The 13,671-nt window shown below is 37.8% G+C and overlaps 1 protein-coding gene across 10 annotated transcripts in view; it reads left to right on the top strand.

Moving 5' to 3' along the window:
* Window positions 1–13,671, top strand: part of TFDP1 (transcription factor Dp-1) — a 47,157-nt gene that overhangs the window by 19,793 nt on the left and 13,693 nt on the right. For all 10 annotated transcript variants that reach the window (XM_065059413.1, XM_065059474.1, XM_065059456.1 and 7 more), the window contains exon 4: window positions 9,132–9,238. In XM_065059413.1, the coding sequence (XP_064915485.1) occupies window positions 9,132–9,238 (107 nt within the window). The remainder of the gene's footprint in view (window positions 1–9,131; window positions 9,239–13,671) is intronic.

A 13,671-nucleotide genomic window follows, 5' to 3' on the forward strand; every position in this document is an offset into this window, starting at 1 on the left:
TTCCCTAATGCCTCAGTTGCTGAGAACATCACTACACAGGGCCCTTTCCTTTGCTTGTTACCCTAGATTCAGTAATGGGTTTTGTAGAAATTGTGCCTAAATCGATCTAGTAAACCCTCAAATTATAATCAGAAGCAACATTTATAAAAATTTCAAAGGTGACGTGATGAAAGACTGTAAGGGCACCCAAATTGTGATTTACAACTATTGCTTTTCTGGCAATCATAAAAAGAAAACATTGCTTTATCAAAGGCAGAGTAAGAGAGCAGTTTAATTGTGGAGTAAAATTCCAAGTTGACTTGATGGTAATTGCTTACTTCTTGCATACCTTGGTTACGAGGCAAGGATAATCTCATTTGGATATTTTGATTGTTATTTTAGTTTCTTTCCATTCTGGGATTAAAAAAAAAAATGTGTTGATTCCTAGCTTTGTTTTCGTGTATCCACTAGCTAACAGCTTAAACCTGAAATTGCTAAAATTCACTCTGAACATGGACTTTGAATGATGATAATAATGAGAATTAATTTTGAGGATTAGCAAATACCTGTGGGTTGGAGGGATGGAAAGAAATTTGAATAAGCACTGAATGAGTAAAACTTGCATATGAGTTTGTGTCTTCTAATAGTTACTAGGCAGTGAATTTTAGAGACTTAGAAAATTTGCTGTTCAGGGAGGTTGCATTTTGAAGAAAACTGCCACTTTCTGGTCCTTTGTTATAGTCAAATAAGTGTGGATATTTAAGGATTAGATAGAACACTGTTGAATTCTGATTCTGCCTCTTGCTTGTGAAGATAATTGAAAGAAATTATCTCCTTCAGATGAGTTCAAGGGAAAAGATAACCGATGATATTTAACATTCTATTGAAAGTAAAGCTCTTAAATTAATTTTAAAATTACTGAGAAAGAAAATTTGGATCTTCTGTCATGCCAGTAGATGGCACTGTTGGTATGTGACCAGAAAATACTTATCAAAAGATGTCTTTAGCTCCTTTCATCTCTTACACTTTAAAATATGGTTTCACATTTTTTGGACAAAACTTTTTTTTATTTCAGATTTGCTAATAGAAAAAAATGGAAGTCAAATGTGTAAATTTTTAAGGTGTATTGAGACTCTAACATTTCAGTAGTGCCTAACTGTAAGATTATCGTATTCTTTTTATTTATATGACAAGAAACTTCTGCAGTGTAATGTTATTGTTAATTCTATTTGCAAAATCTAACTCTTCCTGATTTTTGGCAGTGAGTGGAATTGTTCCTCTAGAACAGAAGTAGAGAGCTGTTTCAGGGCCCATTATTCATACTTCAGAAACAGATATCTGAACCTTGGTTATGAAATGCTTGTGTATTATTGCAGGTGAGGTAATTACAAACTATTGTTTTTATTATCTAAAGTCAAGCTCAAGAAATAAAAATCCTGGAAATAGGAACGGTATTTGGAAAAGTCTAAAAAGACTTTTTAAAATCCTAAAGGTATGTTGCACAGTTTCCTAATCGTATCTAAGGATTATAAGAATCATACCTTTTATACATATTCTTATACATATTATTTTATACGTATTCTGTATATTTGTGTAATCTGATAATCTAATCAAGTTGATGCTGTTGTGGTAAAGAGTGATTTTTCTCCTAGGTAGTGTGGCCTGGATAAAAGGCACTTTAAATGGCACCTTTAAACTAATGTTTTGATCTTAGCTGTGTTTTCAAGACTCCTCTTGGAAGAAAGCAAGGATTCAAGCTTAGTGACTTTGGGTCAGTTTTATAAAGCAAAATGCACTGAAAACACTATAAACAGTTTTGAGGGAATTGCTTGGCATTTGATTTCCTATTAGCTGTGGAAGTTTCTGTGGTAGCAGAGAAGCCATGTGAAAGTGGGCAACTGAAACTTTCAAGTGTGTGGGATAAAAGGCTCTGAGGCATATTGCTGTCAGTTTTATTGACAGAAACCCAAAAAATTGATAGAATGGTAATTATGATTAATGACAGATGGTTTAGATGTAGCTCATCTTGTAGGTTTTGCATTTTGTGTATATATATTTTTTTCCTACTGGAGACAAATGCATTGCCTTGAACAGAATTAAAAAAAAAAAAATGGTTGGAAAGCTTCTACAAACTTCCAGTTCTGAATTATTTCAGACTATAGTTTTCCGTTCTGTTTGCAGGACATGCAGATGCTTTGCTCTTAATTTACTAGGGAGGAAGGCACTACTAATAGCATACTGAGCTGTCAGCTGCACTTAAAGACTAGCTTTAGTTTGCATTTTGTTATTTAGGATTTTGTCTGTTCTAAGCAGTTGGTTTGGTGGGCAGGTTTGGAGCTGAAATTAGCTTTGTCTGTATTGGCTTTACAAAACGGTGACAGTATGGAATTTTGCTGGTGGTGTTGGTGTAGAATTCCCAATCCTTCTCCTGCTATCTCTTTAGTCACCAAAAAAAAAAAAAAAAAAAGAAAAAAATCCACATATGGTAGACTGCCAAAACTGAATCTACAACGTTTTCCAGATAATTGTAATTTTCATATTATCATATATCAGTCATTTGCATCTCAGGCAGTACAGGTACTCTGGCTTTGTATAAATTCTATTCCTATGAACTTTTTTTAAAAATTCCCAAAATAAGGATTGTAGTATTCCAGATGGCACTTGGCCTTTTCAGAAGTGACAGTCACAGTGGAATCTTGTGTCTGCGTCACTTCATTAAATTTTGTTCATGGAAAGTTTCACTGGGCTTTTTTTTGGTCTCCTGAAAGAGACCTATTGGGCTCTTCAGCTGATACTGTCTTAGTTATGAGTTTATCGGGTTGTTGATAGTAATGTTATCTTTTTGAGAGCATAAGTCATATTTGAATTGTATTCAGACTGGCTTAATAATATTGCTGCGTTTGAGTTCTATAGCTGTTGTTAAGCTAGATACCAACTGCTCTGTTAAAACCATCAATTTCAAAGCTTATATAATTAAGACAAAATGTTTGTAGAGTTCATAAGAGTGCTTATAAGCAGTTGTACTGCAAAATGTCGTCTGCAAGGTTAATTTTCTTTACGCTTTCCTTAAAATAACCCTTTTCTCAACTGCTAACCTTTGATCACGTATTTACTTACAAACTGGTCTGCTGGATAGAGGTTGGTTGAGATTGTTGTAGGAGACGGTATGAGTTACTTCACGTCCTGACAAACCACTCTCATTGTGCATGTTCTTTTGGGGATGGTCGTAATCAAAAAAGTGCTTGCGAAATTAATTTCTTACCGAATCTGGTTCCACCATATACGATATTGCTTCTATGCTAGAAGACAGACTGATAAGTCTCTGTGTGTTTGAAACTTCATTGTGAGGAAACTGACTTGTTTTTCTGTTGATTGTTGTTGCGTCACTTCTGTTGCTCTTTCTGCAAGTAAAGAAAACATATCTACAGATTGCACCAGAAAATTAATGGGATTTCTGTTCCTGAGGCAAGGAGTTCCTCAGCCCAACCTCTTTGATTTGAAATACGGAAGTCACTACTGTTTCATGAACTGGAGCAGTCAGCTTTTAGGGAGATCTACTGCTTTGTCTGCAGGGAGTGCTCCTTTCCCTAATTTTAGATGTACTGTCTTTTGCTGTGGCATCTCAAAACATTTAAAATGTTCATAATTGGCTGTATTGCTAGTCTGTCTTAGTGCTAAAATTCTGCAAGAGATTCCTTCTTTTTGGTAAAAGTCTTTTGAGTTTGTTTTCATATGTAAGCAAAGGTCCAGTTAAAGAGTTCTCCCCTAAATGCAGTTAATAACCAAAGAAGGCCGTTTACCACATACTCTGAATTAAGAGAGCACTTATCTGAAACTGTTTGTAGGCAGATAAATAGCAGATTTTGTTAAAAGGTGCTGCTGGTCTTGCTGTGCAAGTTTTATACAACATTACTGTTTGATCGCATCTATATCATTATCTTCTATTTGGAGACATTCCAGAACTTCATCGTGATGAAGTTCCACTTCCCTTTAGGTTTAATGATTGCTTATAAGTTGCTAAGACTAGTCTTCCAAACTAGTGTTTGGGAGACTGAGAATTTAAGCAGAAGTTATGTAGTTCTGTATATTTTTTTCCTGCTTTACATGGCCTTTTCCCATGATTTTTGAAGTCTTTGGAAGAAGAAGAAAAAAAGAAGTGTCAGGAACTAGCAGTATTAATAATGTGTTTGTTTTGAAAAGTAGGAAGAGCTGGTGCCAGGGAAGCTGTTTGCAAACTTGCGGTTTAATTTTTGCGTGCTACTATGCACACCATATGTTGGTCACAAAGTACAGGATTATTTGGATCGCGGTGATTGCTGTAGGAATAACAGTAATTAACAAATGATTAGTAAAATTCCTTTGAGAAACTGAGCTGTCAGTCACTTGTAAAGCTAAGTTAATAGAATTATTTCTGCTTGTATGCTTAACAAACAAACAGGAAATGCACATGCACAAAACCACTATGAAACCAGAGCATTATGAGCCTTTGATGAAAAATGGAGGTGTGGTCAATGGGACAGAGTCTGGTTGGAGGCCTGTATCCAGTGGAGTGCCTCGAGGGTCGGTGCTGGGGCTGGTAGTGTTAAATATATTCATCAATGACTTGGATGAGGGACTAGAGATTACTATCAGCCAGTTTGCTGATGACACCAAGCTGGGAGGAGTGGCTGACACGCCAGAAGGCTGTGCTGCCATCAGCGAGACCTGGACAGGCTAGAGAGCTGGGCGGGGAAAAATTAAATGAAATATAACAAGGGCAAATGTAGAGTCTTGCATCTGGGCAGGAACAACCCCAGGTTCCAGTAGAAGTTGGGGAATGATCCATTAGAGAGCAGTGTAGGGGAAAGGGATCTGGGGATCCTGGTGGACAGCAGGATGACCATGACGCGGCACTGTGCCGTTGTGGCCAAGAGGGCCAATGGCATCCTGGGGTGTATTAGAAGGGGGATGGTTAGTAGGTCGAGAGAGGTTCTCCTTCCTCTCTACTCTGCCCTGGTGAGACCACATCTGGAATATTGTGTCCAGTTCTGGGCTCCTCAGTTCAAGAAGGACAGAGAACTGCTAGAGAGAGTCCAGCACAGGGCAACAAAGATGTTTAAGGGAGTGGAGCACCTCCCTTATGAGGAAAGACTGAGGGAGCTGGGTCTCTTTAGTTTGGAGAAGAGGAGACTGAGGGGTGACCTTATTGATGTTTACAAATATACAAAGGGTGAGTGTCACGAGGATGGAGCCAGGCTCTTCTCTGTGACAAACAATGGCAGGACAAGGGGTAATGGGTTTAAGCTGGAACATAAGAGGTTCCACTTAAACTTGAGAAGAAACTTCTTCTCAGTGAGGGTAACAGAGCACTGGAACAGGCTGTCCAGGGAGGTTGTGGAGTCTCCTTCTCTGGAGACATTCAAAACCCACCTGGACATGTTCCTGTGTAGCCTCATCTAGCGGCAGGGGGATTGGACTAGATAATCTTTCGAGGTCCCTTCCAATCCCTAGCATTCTATGATTCTATGATATGAAAAAAATGTTTGCAGAACAGATTAATGAGAAAATAGGAGGATGCACATGGGCAGAGACAAATTGAAAGTACCCTTTCTTAAACAAAACACCTCCCTTATTTATTTCCTTTTTTTTTTTCCTATTGTTGAGCAGTTATGCCCTTTCCTGTTCAGTATGATATCTTTTATAGATTGACTTTGCTTCAAACTGTGAAGTGTATGTTACTGTTCTCACAGTTACATTTGCATTTTCATGCTGGTCTGTTCTGTAGACACAGACATACCTTGCGGTTCCTGTATAGAGCCAAATTGGTTCCGTTGTATGAATTAACTGTGGCATAGCACTACAGGCAGTGTTAATGTAATTAAAAACTTTAGATGGTATGTACTCTTCACACAGATGTTTTAGCTGCAAGATACCTGTTTGTATTCATAGAATTGAATTAATAATATGTGGATGCTGGAGGCTATCTAATCTAACCTTACAAACAAAGCAGGGCCAGCTTCAAAGCACAAAGCCTTCAGTAGCTGAATTTTTCTATGTATCTCCAGGGAACCTCCTACACAACCTGTTGCTGCACTTTATCTTTCTCATTGTGTTTTTTTTTTTTTATTTCCTCATGTCTGGTTGGAATTTGCTGTGCAGCAACTTGTGACTGTTGCCTCTTTTACTTTTTTGGTGTTCTCTGTCATCTATGAAACTCTCCATGTGATAGCTGAAAGCAGTGATAAGATTTCCACGAATAATATCACTTGCTCCACATTAATCTTCTCTTCCATAGGCTGCACACACCAGCTTGTCCTTATACATCATATGCTTTAGTACCCTGGCAAAATTAGTGTCTTTCTGCTGACTCTCTCCTGTTTATTAATGCTTTTCTTGCACTCTGAGCCCCAAAACTGAACAGAATAATCCAGGTACAGGTTTAAGAATGTTGGAGTAAAGGGATTTAATAATTGATTGCTGTACTGTTCCAGATGCAGCCCAGGATGTGGTTAGGTCTTCATGAGCATAGGGGTGTACTTCTGGATCACATTCATCTTGTTGTCTGCCGGGATCCCCGGGTCCTTTTCTGCACGTCAGCTTTCTAACCACGCAAACCCTGACCTCTGCTGTTGCCTGGAGTTACACTATCACAAGTGCAAGATTTTTGCATTTGTCGTTGACTGCTTAAACGTTTTTAAGAAACTATACAATAACATAAAAAATTCTTTTTAAACATACCAGAAGAACAGAGTCTCTGAGTACATCTGAAGAGTAGATAGATGATCATGACGATTAGGGAGAGTCTTATGGCAATACAGTTCTTTATGATGTTGTCCTATTGAAGTATTGCTAGAAGTTGTTGTCTTAAGCATTCACGTTATCAAGTTTTTCCTAAAAGTCATTGGGGCCAGAGAATTATCTACCTGTGAATTCTTAAAGGACCTAGCAATGGTACTTCCATCCTACTAACTCAGTGTATGTGTAATTCATATAGTACTAGAAGGATAGAAAGCAACATGCACTGCACCAATTTTTGAAGGACTCAGGTAACTGCAGATGAGTAAGTCAGACTTGTGTTGGGCAAATCAGTTGAGTGCATAACAAAGAAGTAGTAGACATATGGATAAATGTGATAATGGGCAGAAGTTAAGAAGGTATTTCTAGAGGGAGGGGGAAAAAGGGAAGTTATGAAGTTATGTCTTTTCAAAGTCATGCTTTGAAAAAGTCAACAAACATGTAGATAAGGGTTATCTAATCAGTATGATGTCCTTGAATTTCTTAAAAGTAACAACAAAAAAACCTTGATTATCAAGGTCCTTAATCAGCCTGTTACAGCAAGTACGGTCTCATAGAGTGAGACAGTCCTCCCATGAGTTAATAATTGGTGAAAACCAAACTAGATACAATAAGGACCCCAAATGAGCTATTAGCACTCAAGAAAGATCTTGAAGTCACTGTAGGTTGTATTACGAAAACATGGTATTGATATTTGGTATGGAACAAGCAGACTGAATGTTGCTAATTATTTAGAAAAGAACAGGTAATAAAATAGAAAATCTGCTATGATACAAGAACATTGTATTCCTTGTCATGAATTATGTGTCCATCCCTGTCCCCTGCAAAAATAAAGGGTAGGAGAACAAAAACCGTCAGAAGTAAGGAAAGGTGATCAAATAGATGAGGCTACTTAACCTTGGAAAGTGGTTACAACTCTTACTTTATACTGGAAACATAATCTTCATATTGCTTTGCTGTTTTCAAATCATGAAGGAGGAGGTTAAAAAAGACCTGTGACCACCAGGAAGCTGTGAAGAAGATACACAAACACTAATAGCCAAGGTAGTTTAGATGACTTTACTGCGTTCTGTGGAGAGGAAGCACACACATAAACAGGCTGTGATAGTGATAGGTGTACTTGAAGGAACAGAAAGGCATAACGGACTTATGTTATGGACTAGATAGCTACTGACTTTCAGAACGAACATTGGAAAGTTGGTTAATGGAAGAATGACAGACTACTGCATCCAGTTCAAATTTGGTCAACTGAGAAAGGGTGAAGCTATTAGTTTGACATGGTGTAGCAATAGCAGCTAGGAGATACAGGCCTTTTGGAAAGCAAGGGCTTAAACAGGATTTGAATTGTTCTAAACTTTATCTGTAGACTACCTGAATGCATAAGAGGGCTGGTAGGCCATTAGGGCCATTCCTGATACAACCGTTGTACAAATGCTTTCTTATTGCTTCTGTATTGGATAATGGGAAAAAGGAAGAGGAGTAGGAGTAATGCCAAGGCCACTTTGGCTCCTTTAAAAGTGAGCTGAGCAAAAGAACTGTTACTGCTTTCAACTAACAACCAGTTGGCAGCTGTTTCAGCAAAATAAATGTCTCTGGTATTTAAAGTCTTGTTTGTTCCATTATTCTTTTCCTGTAGTCAGTCTTTGTTTCTTTGTTGCCTTTTTTTTTTTTTTTTTTTTTAAATAGAGGATATCTGACTTGAACATTTTTGTAGTTGAAGTTCTGTTTTACATGGCTTAAGACTTGCTAACCTGTCAGTGGTGATTGTGAATGGCTTATGAAGAGTGAGAGAGCAGCTTTCCCTGCAGGGTTGGACTACTGTGTTGCATGTATTTTGCTTGGCTATTGGATTCTTGAAGACTTCTTAATTCCCTGCCTTCAGCTGGGAGGGGACACTTAGAGCAAAGCTGGGAATATTCTCTTGGAAAGGCCTGTGCTAATCAAATTTTATCTCCTGTAGACCAGCATGCTTCAGAAGGGTATGTCATATGCTGGAGTGTTGGGTATGTTTTTCAGGGAGTGTGGGAAAATATTTCAGTAATCACAAAGGATAAGGATAGGAGGGAATTATACTTTCTGTCAGATGCCTGTTACCTCTAATACTCCGTTTTGAGAGAAAAGTTGGGAGTACAGGGAATTAAAACATGTTCATACTAGACGACTGGGCTATACCGTTAAACAGGAGAAAGTTTGAGATAACATAATTCAATTTTGATTTATTTTTTAGCTTCAAATGTGTAAATGAAACATTTATATTGACTCTCTATGCAGTTCAGAACGAGTTTCTGTTAATACTCATTGGTAGTACAGATGAAACTGGAATTGCTAAAATAATACAACATGGCTGACCTGAAACTATCTACTTCTGTTTGTTTTAGGAGTTGTTTCTCTACTGGCTGTTCATCCTTCTACAGTAAATACCCTTGGAAAACAGCTCCTGCCAAAAACATTCGGACAGTCTAATGTCAACATTGCACAACAAGTGGTAAGGAGACTTTGTGGGTTTTATATTGCTTGTACTATTCCTTACACATACTGTAAAGTCTGACTTGTAGCTTGATAGTCTGTATCACTTGTCATGGGCAGATAGTCTAAGCTTCTTTCTAATTTTAAGAGACTTATGTTAAAACAAATGTTCTTTTGCTTAAAGAAGTACAAAGATGACTGTCAAATCAACATGCAGATACCTAAATATTCAGGTGGCTTTTTCTTTTGCTAGTCTTGCCACTAAAAAGCAGTGGCTCTTTCAGATTCTGCTTTGAAATCTGACATAAGGAAATGTAAATTAAGTCCATTAGCACTTTTTTGTTGAGATGACAGGTGGAACAAAATTGAAAACAGGGCTACATTTCTTAGTGGTTAATTTAGATATCCTTTTGCATAAATACTTACTGTGATCTTTGTGTGAGGTACATGAAATCAGAGGTTCTAAAGAGTCTAGTGCAATGACTAATATATACGTTGTGAGAAGTCACATTTATAGTGATGAAAATGAAAATTTGGTGATCTGAGAAGAGTTGGTCTCAGTTCGTCTTCTGGAAAAGCAGCTGAAATGGCATATATCTTATATTTGGATTTCTTGATAGGAAAGCAGTTTCCATCTGCCTTTCCCAGCTCTAAGATCTAAGGAGTGGTTTATAACTGTGGCTACCTGGAATCTGTAAACTGTACCACTTTAACAGTACGAAGATTGTGACGGTCTAGTCCCTCTGCAGTAGACACTTTATCTGTATAACTGCTTATTAGCTCTATTTTGAAGCTGTTATCATGCTCAGATAGCTGCTCTGGTATAGCTGTCAGTTTGAAGGGGGAAACAAAGACAATGAAAATCTGCAAACCTCCTCCTGTGTTCTTAATTGAATTGCAGATCCAGTTTCACTATGTCTAAGTCTTGAGCTTCACATAGTTTGAAGAGAGTGACAGACTGAAGATTATTGAATAATGAAATGTCTGTATAATTGCAAATCATTCACTGTGCTTTATTTCCAGCAGTGGTGGTGAATTAACTACTTCCAGCAGCCACTTGGAAGTTAGAGTGTATCAAAACGAGTTTAAATGAATGAAATTACTCCTTCATCAAGCAGCGTTTTATCAATAAATTTCCAAACAAGGCAATTCAGACAATTTAGGCATTCTTTTAGTGTAAAAAGAGTAACCACCAGTAGGAGGAGAATGTTTTAACTATAGATATATGCCATAATGGCACAGAATGGGGGGGGTCCCTTCTGGGGATTATTTTAAGACTGTATATATGCTTGAGTTTAATATTGAAAATGAAATATTCCTCCAGGTAACCTGCAAAATCCTAAAGTACCAAAACCACACAATAATAATTAAATTACAAATTGTCTGATGCCTTTTTAGACTTTCAACAATGTTTATGTACATACAAATTATTGTGCCTGCCATTACAAGTTTAAATTGATGAGTCCTCATCTATATCATCTATGATTAATTTTACATAGTAGTGTTATTAGAAGATGAGCCAACAGCATGCTCAGGTGGCCAGAAAGGCCAACAACATGTGGGGAAATAGTGTGGCCAGCAGGACTAGAGAAGCGATCGTCCCCCTGTACTTGGCGCTGATGAGGATGCATTTCTGAGTTTGTGTTCAGTTTTGGGCCCCTCACTATAGAAAAAATACTGAGGTGCTGGAGCGAGTTCAGAGAAGGGCAATGAAGCTGGTGAGGGGTCTGGAGCACAAGTCTGATGAGGAGCGGCTGAGGGAACTGGGGCTGTTCAGCCTGGAGAAAAGGAGGCTGAGGGGAGACCTTATCGCTCTCTGCAGCCACCTGAAAGGAGGTTGTAGCATGGAGGGGGTTGGTCTCTTCTCCCAAGTAACAGGTGACAGGATGAGAGGAAATGATCTCAAGTCGTGCCAGGGGAGGTTTAGAATTGGATATTAGGAAAAGATTCTTAATGGAAAGTGTTGTCAGGCACTGGAATAGGTTGCCCAGGGAAGTGGTGGAGTCACCATCCCTGGAGATGTTGAAAAGGTGGGTAGATGCGTCACTTAGGGACATGGTTTGGTGGTGGGTTTGGCAGTGTTAGGCTAACAGTTGCATTTGATGATCTTAAAGGTCTTTTCTAACCTAAACAATTTTTTCATTTTAAATATGATTCTGAAATAATAGCTACTCTTAATGGTGGTTTTCTTAGTATGATTATTGTGGAAAATTAAAGTACACAGTCATGATTTTTTTTAGCTCTTTAAGTCTATTCTTAACATATTAGCAATTTTTTTGTGTGTGAAATGAAGAGCATGTCTCAGAAATTTGTATTGGCCATTATTAGTACAAAATCATATGCTTAGCTGTATGTAACTGAAGAGGGAATGGAGGTTTTATTTTGTGTAAATAGAGAAAATTGGGGTAAATTTCAGTTGACATTACAATTCTGAAGGATAGCAATAACTATATTTTAAAAAACCTCTAGAGCCCTGAAAATTAAGAGGATATTAATTTTCTGCCAGTGAGCAAAATACTCTTGGGGGAGCAGAGTTGAGGAATTGGCTTTTGACTCTGCTCAACTTTCTAACCTTTGAGTGGTAAAACGAGTTTTTTAATACTTAAGTACCTGATTTTCTGAGCTGGTGTGCTTTGTTCGGCTAGTCTGATTTCTGAATACTGTCCCCATGTAAGTTTTTCTGTGGAGTACAATGTAGTGGACTCTGTGGGCTGTCTTGCTGTTCTCCATTGTCCAGATTGTACTCTTAAGGAGCTCACTGTAGTCTTGTTTCTCTTTTGCAATGGGGAAAATTTAGAGAAACAACAGATGCTTATTTTTTGGTTTTTGCTTCTCCCTCTCCCCCCTTCACCATTTTCCTCTGTTTTTGGTAAAACCATCCTCTAATTCTATCTGTAAGCTTTCATTTTAGGATGTTCCTGGTGACTCGATACTGCTCAACTATTTATATTAATGCCATTTTCATTCAAAGTCAGGGTTGTTTATGAAGTTGTAAGTGAAAGTTACGGGCATTAACATTTCTATTAAAGAACAAATAATACTAAGTAATTCCTTAGAAGATTCTTCTAGACTGTAAGATCTTCCTTAATAGTGATACATTAAAGTGTGTAATTCTGGCTAGTTTGCAGACTTTTGTGAGTTAGAATGGGAACACAGAGCAAGTTTTGAATGTATTAAACAGACTTCACTTTTCCACTGTAAAAACGAGCCTGTAAATTTGTACAGCCTTCCGTTTATTCCTTTGTACAGTTGAGTATTTCAAGACACAACTGAGTGCAGTACATGTCCAGGGCTTACTGCTGCCAAATGGTTTTTCTCCCAGCTTTAATTCTACCCCCTCTCATGTACTGGCTTGGCTTTCATCTTACTACACAGTCATACAGATTCTAGATGTGGCAGCAGAGTGATGGTGGGGCTGTTTGTGGAGTTGGGAAGCTAGGGAACAGAGTAGGACCCTCTAATTTTAGCCTCTGCAAGCAAGATGTTGAATCATCTCTTCAGTCCGCTGTAACTGCATCCTAGAGAATAAAAATTGGTAAACAGCTTTCCTCTGTCTTCTGTATTGTCTACATTACTTGAATAGCAAACGTGTGATTTTCACAGTCTTTGGAGACCAGCCAGTAGCAGAACTGATAGTATTTTTTTTCATTGGGAAAAAGTGAACTGTTTCACGTATGTCCTGTGGTTGTTCGGCATCCCTTATCCTCATTCTGTTTCCCACAATCAAAATTTTTGGTTATGGAAAGTAGTAGGGGAGATTAATTGACTTTCTGTAAGAATCGGAAACATTTTAAGTATGGAAGTAAGCTACTGTGAAGGGGAGGAGGATCTAAGATTTTCCAGCTGTCGGGTGGATGTAACAGACTTGTATGTTAACTACTCAGAAAGGTGGCATCATATAAAAAGACAGTATTTGCAAAGAAATGTGGCTGTTTGTCCTTCCAGGCAGCTGAAATCAACAAACATCTAATAGTCACTAGACTGCCTCTTGCATTCTACATGGAAAGGTTATTCAAATTTTGGTTAATTTTAACTTTTATACATAAAATGTTTCATTTTGGGTTTTCTTTTTTTTTTTTTTTTTTTTTTTTCTTTTATTCTTGTTGAGGCAAAATTATTGAAGCTAGCCTGAGGAAGAAACTTAACATTTTGTTGGTGAGGCAGAATGTGGCTACAGGAAGATACACAAGCTTGTGGGTTATTATGAGTGTAGGTTGATTTGATGTTTGTTTCACTTACCTGATGTCAGGGATACAACCTACTGTTTCCAGTGGGAAGTACATGTACCCTCAAAAAGTAGGCATATCATTCTGCAAAATGTAAATCTGTACAGTATCATTTTGTTTTCCTAAATACTCATTCTATAGAAAGTTGCGTTTATAACATTTCATAGGTTAAAAAAAAATCGTCTACGAAAGTGGGAGTTCTGCTTCAGCTGGTTTTGCAGATCAG

This window comes from Columba livia, chromosome 1 (genome assembly GCF_036013475.1).
Source record: "Columba livia isolate bColLiv1 breed racing homer chromosome 1, bColLiv1.pat.W.v2, whole genome shotgun sequence".
In the NCBI taxonomy this organism is placed as follows: Eukaryota; Metazoa; Chordata; class Aves; order Columbiformes; family Columbidae; genus Columba; species Columba livia.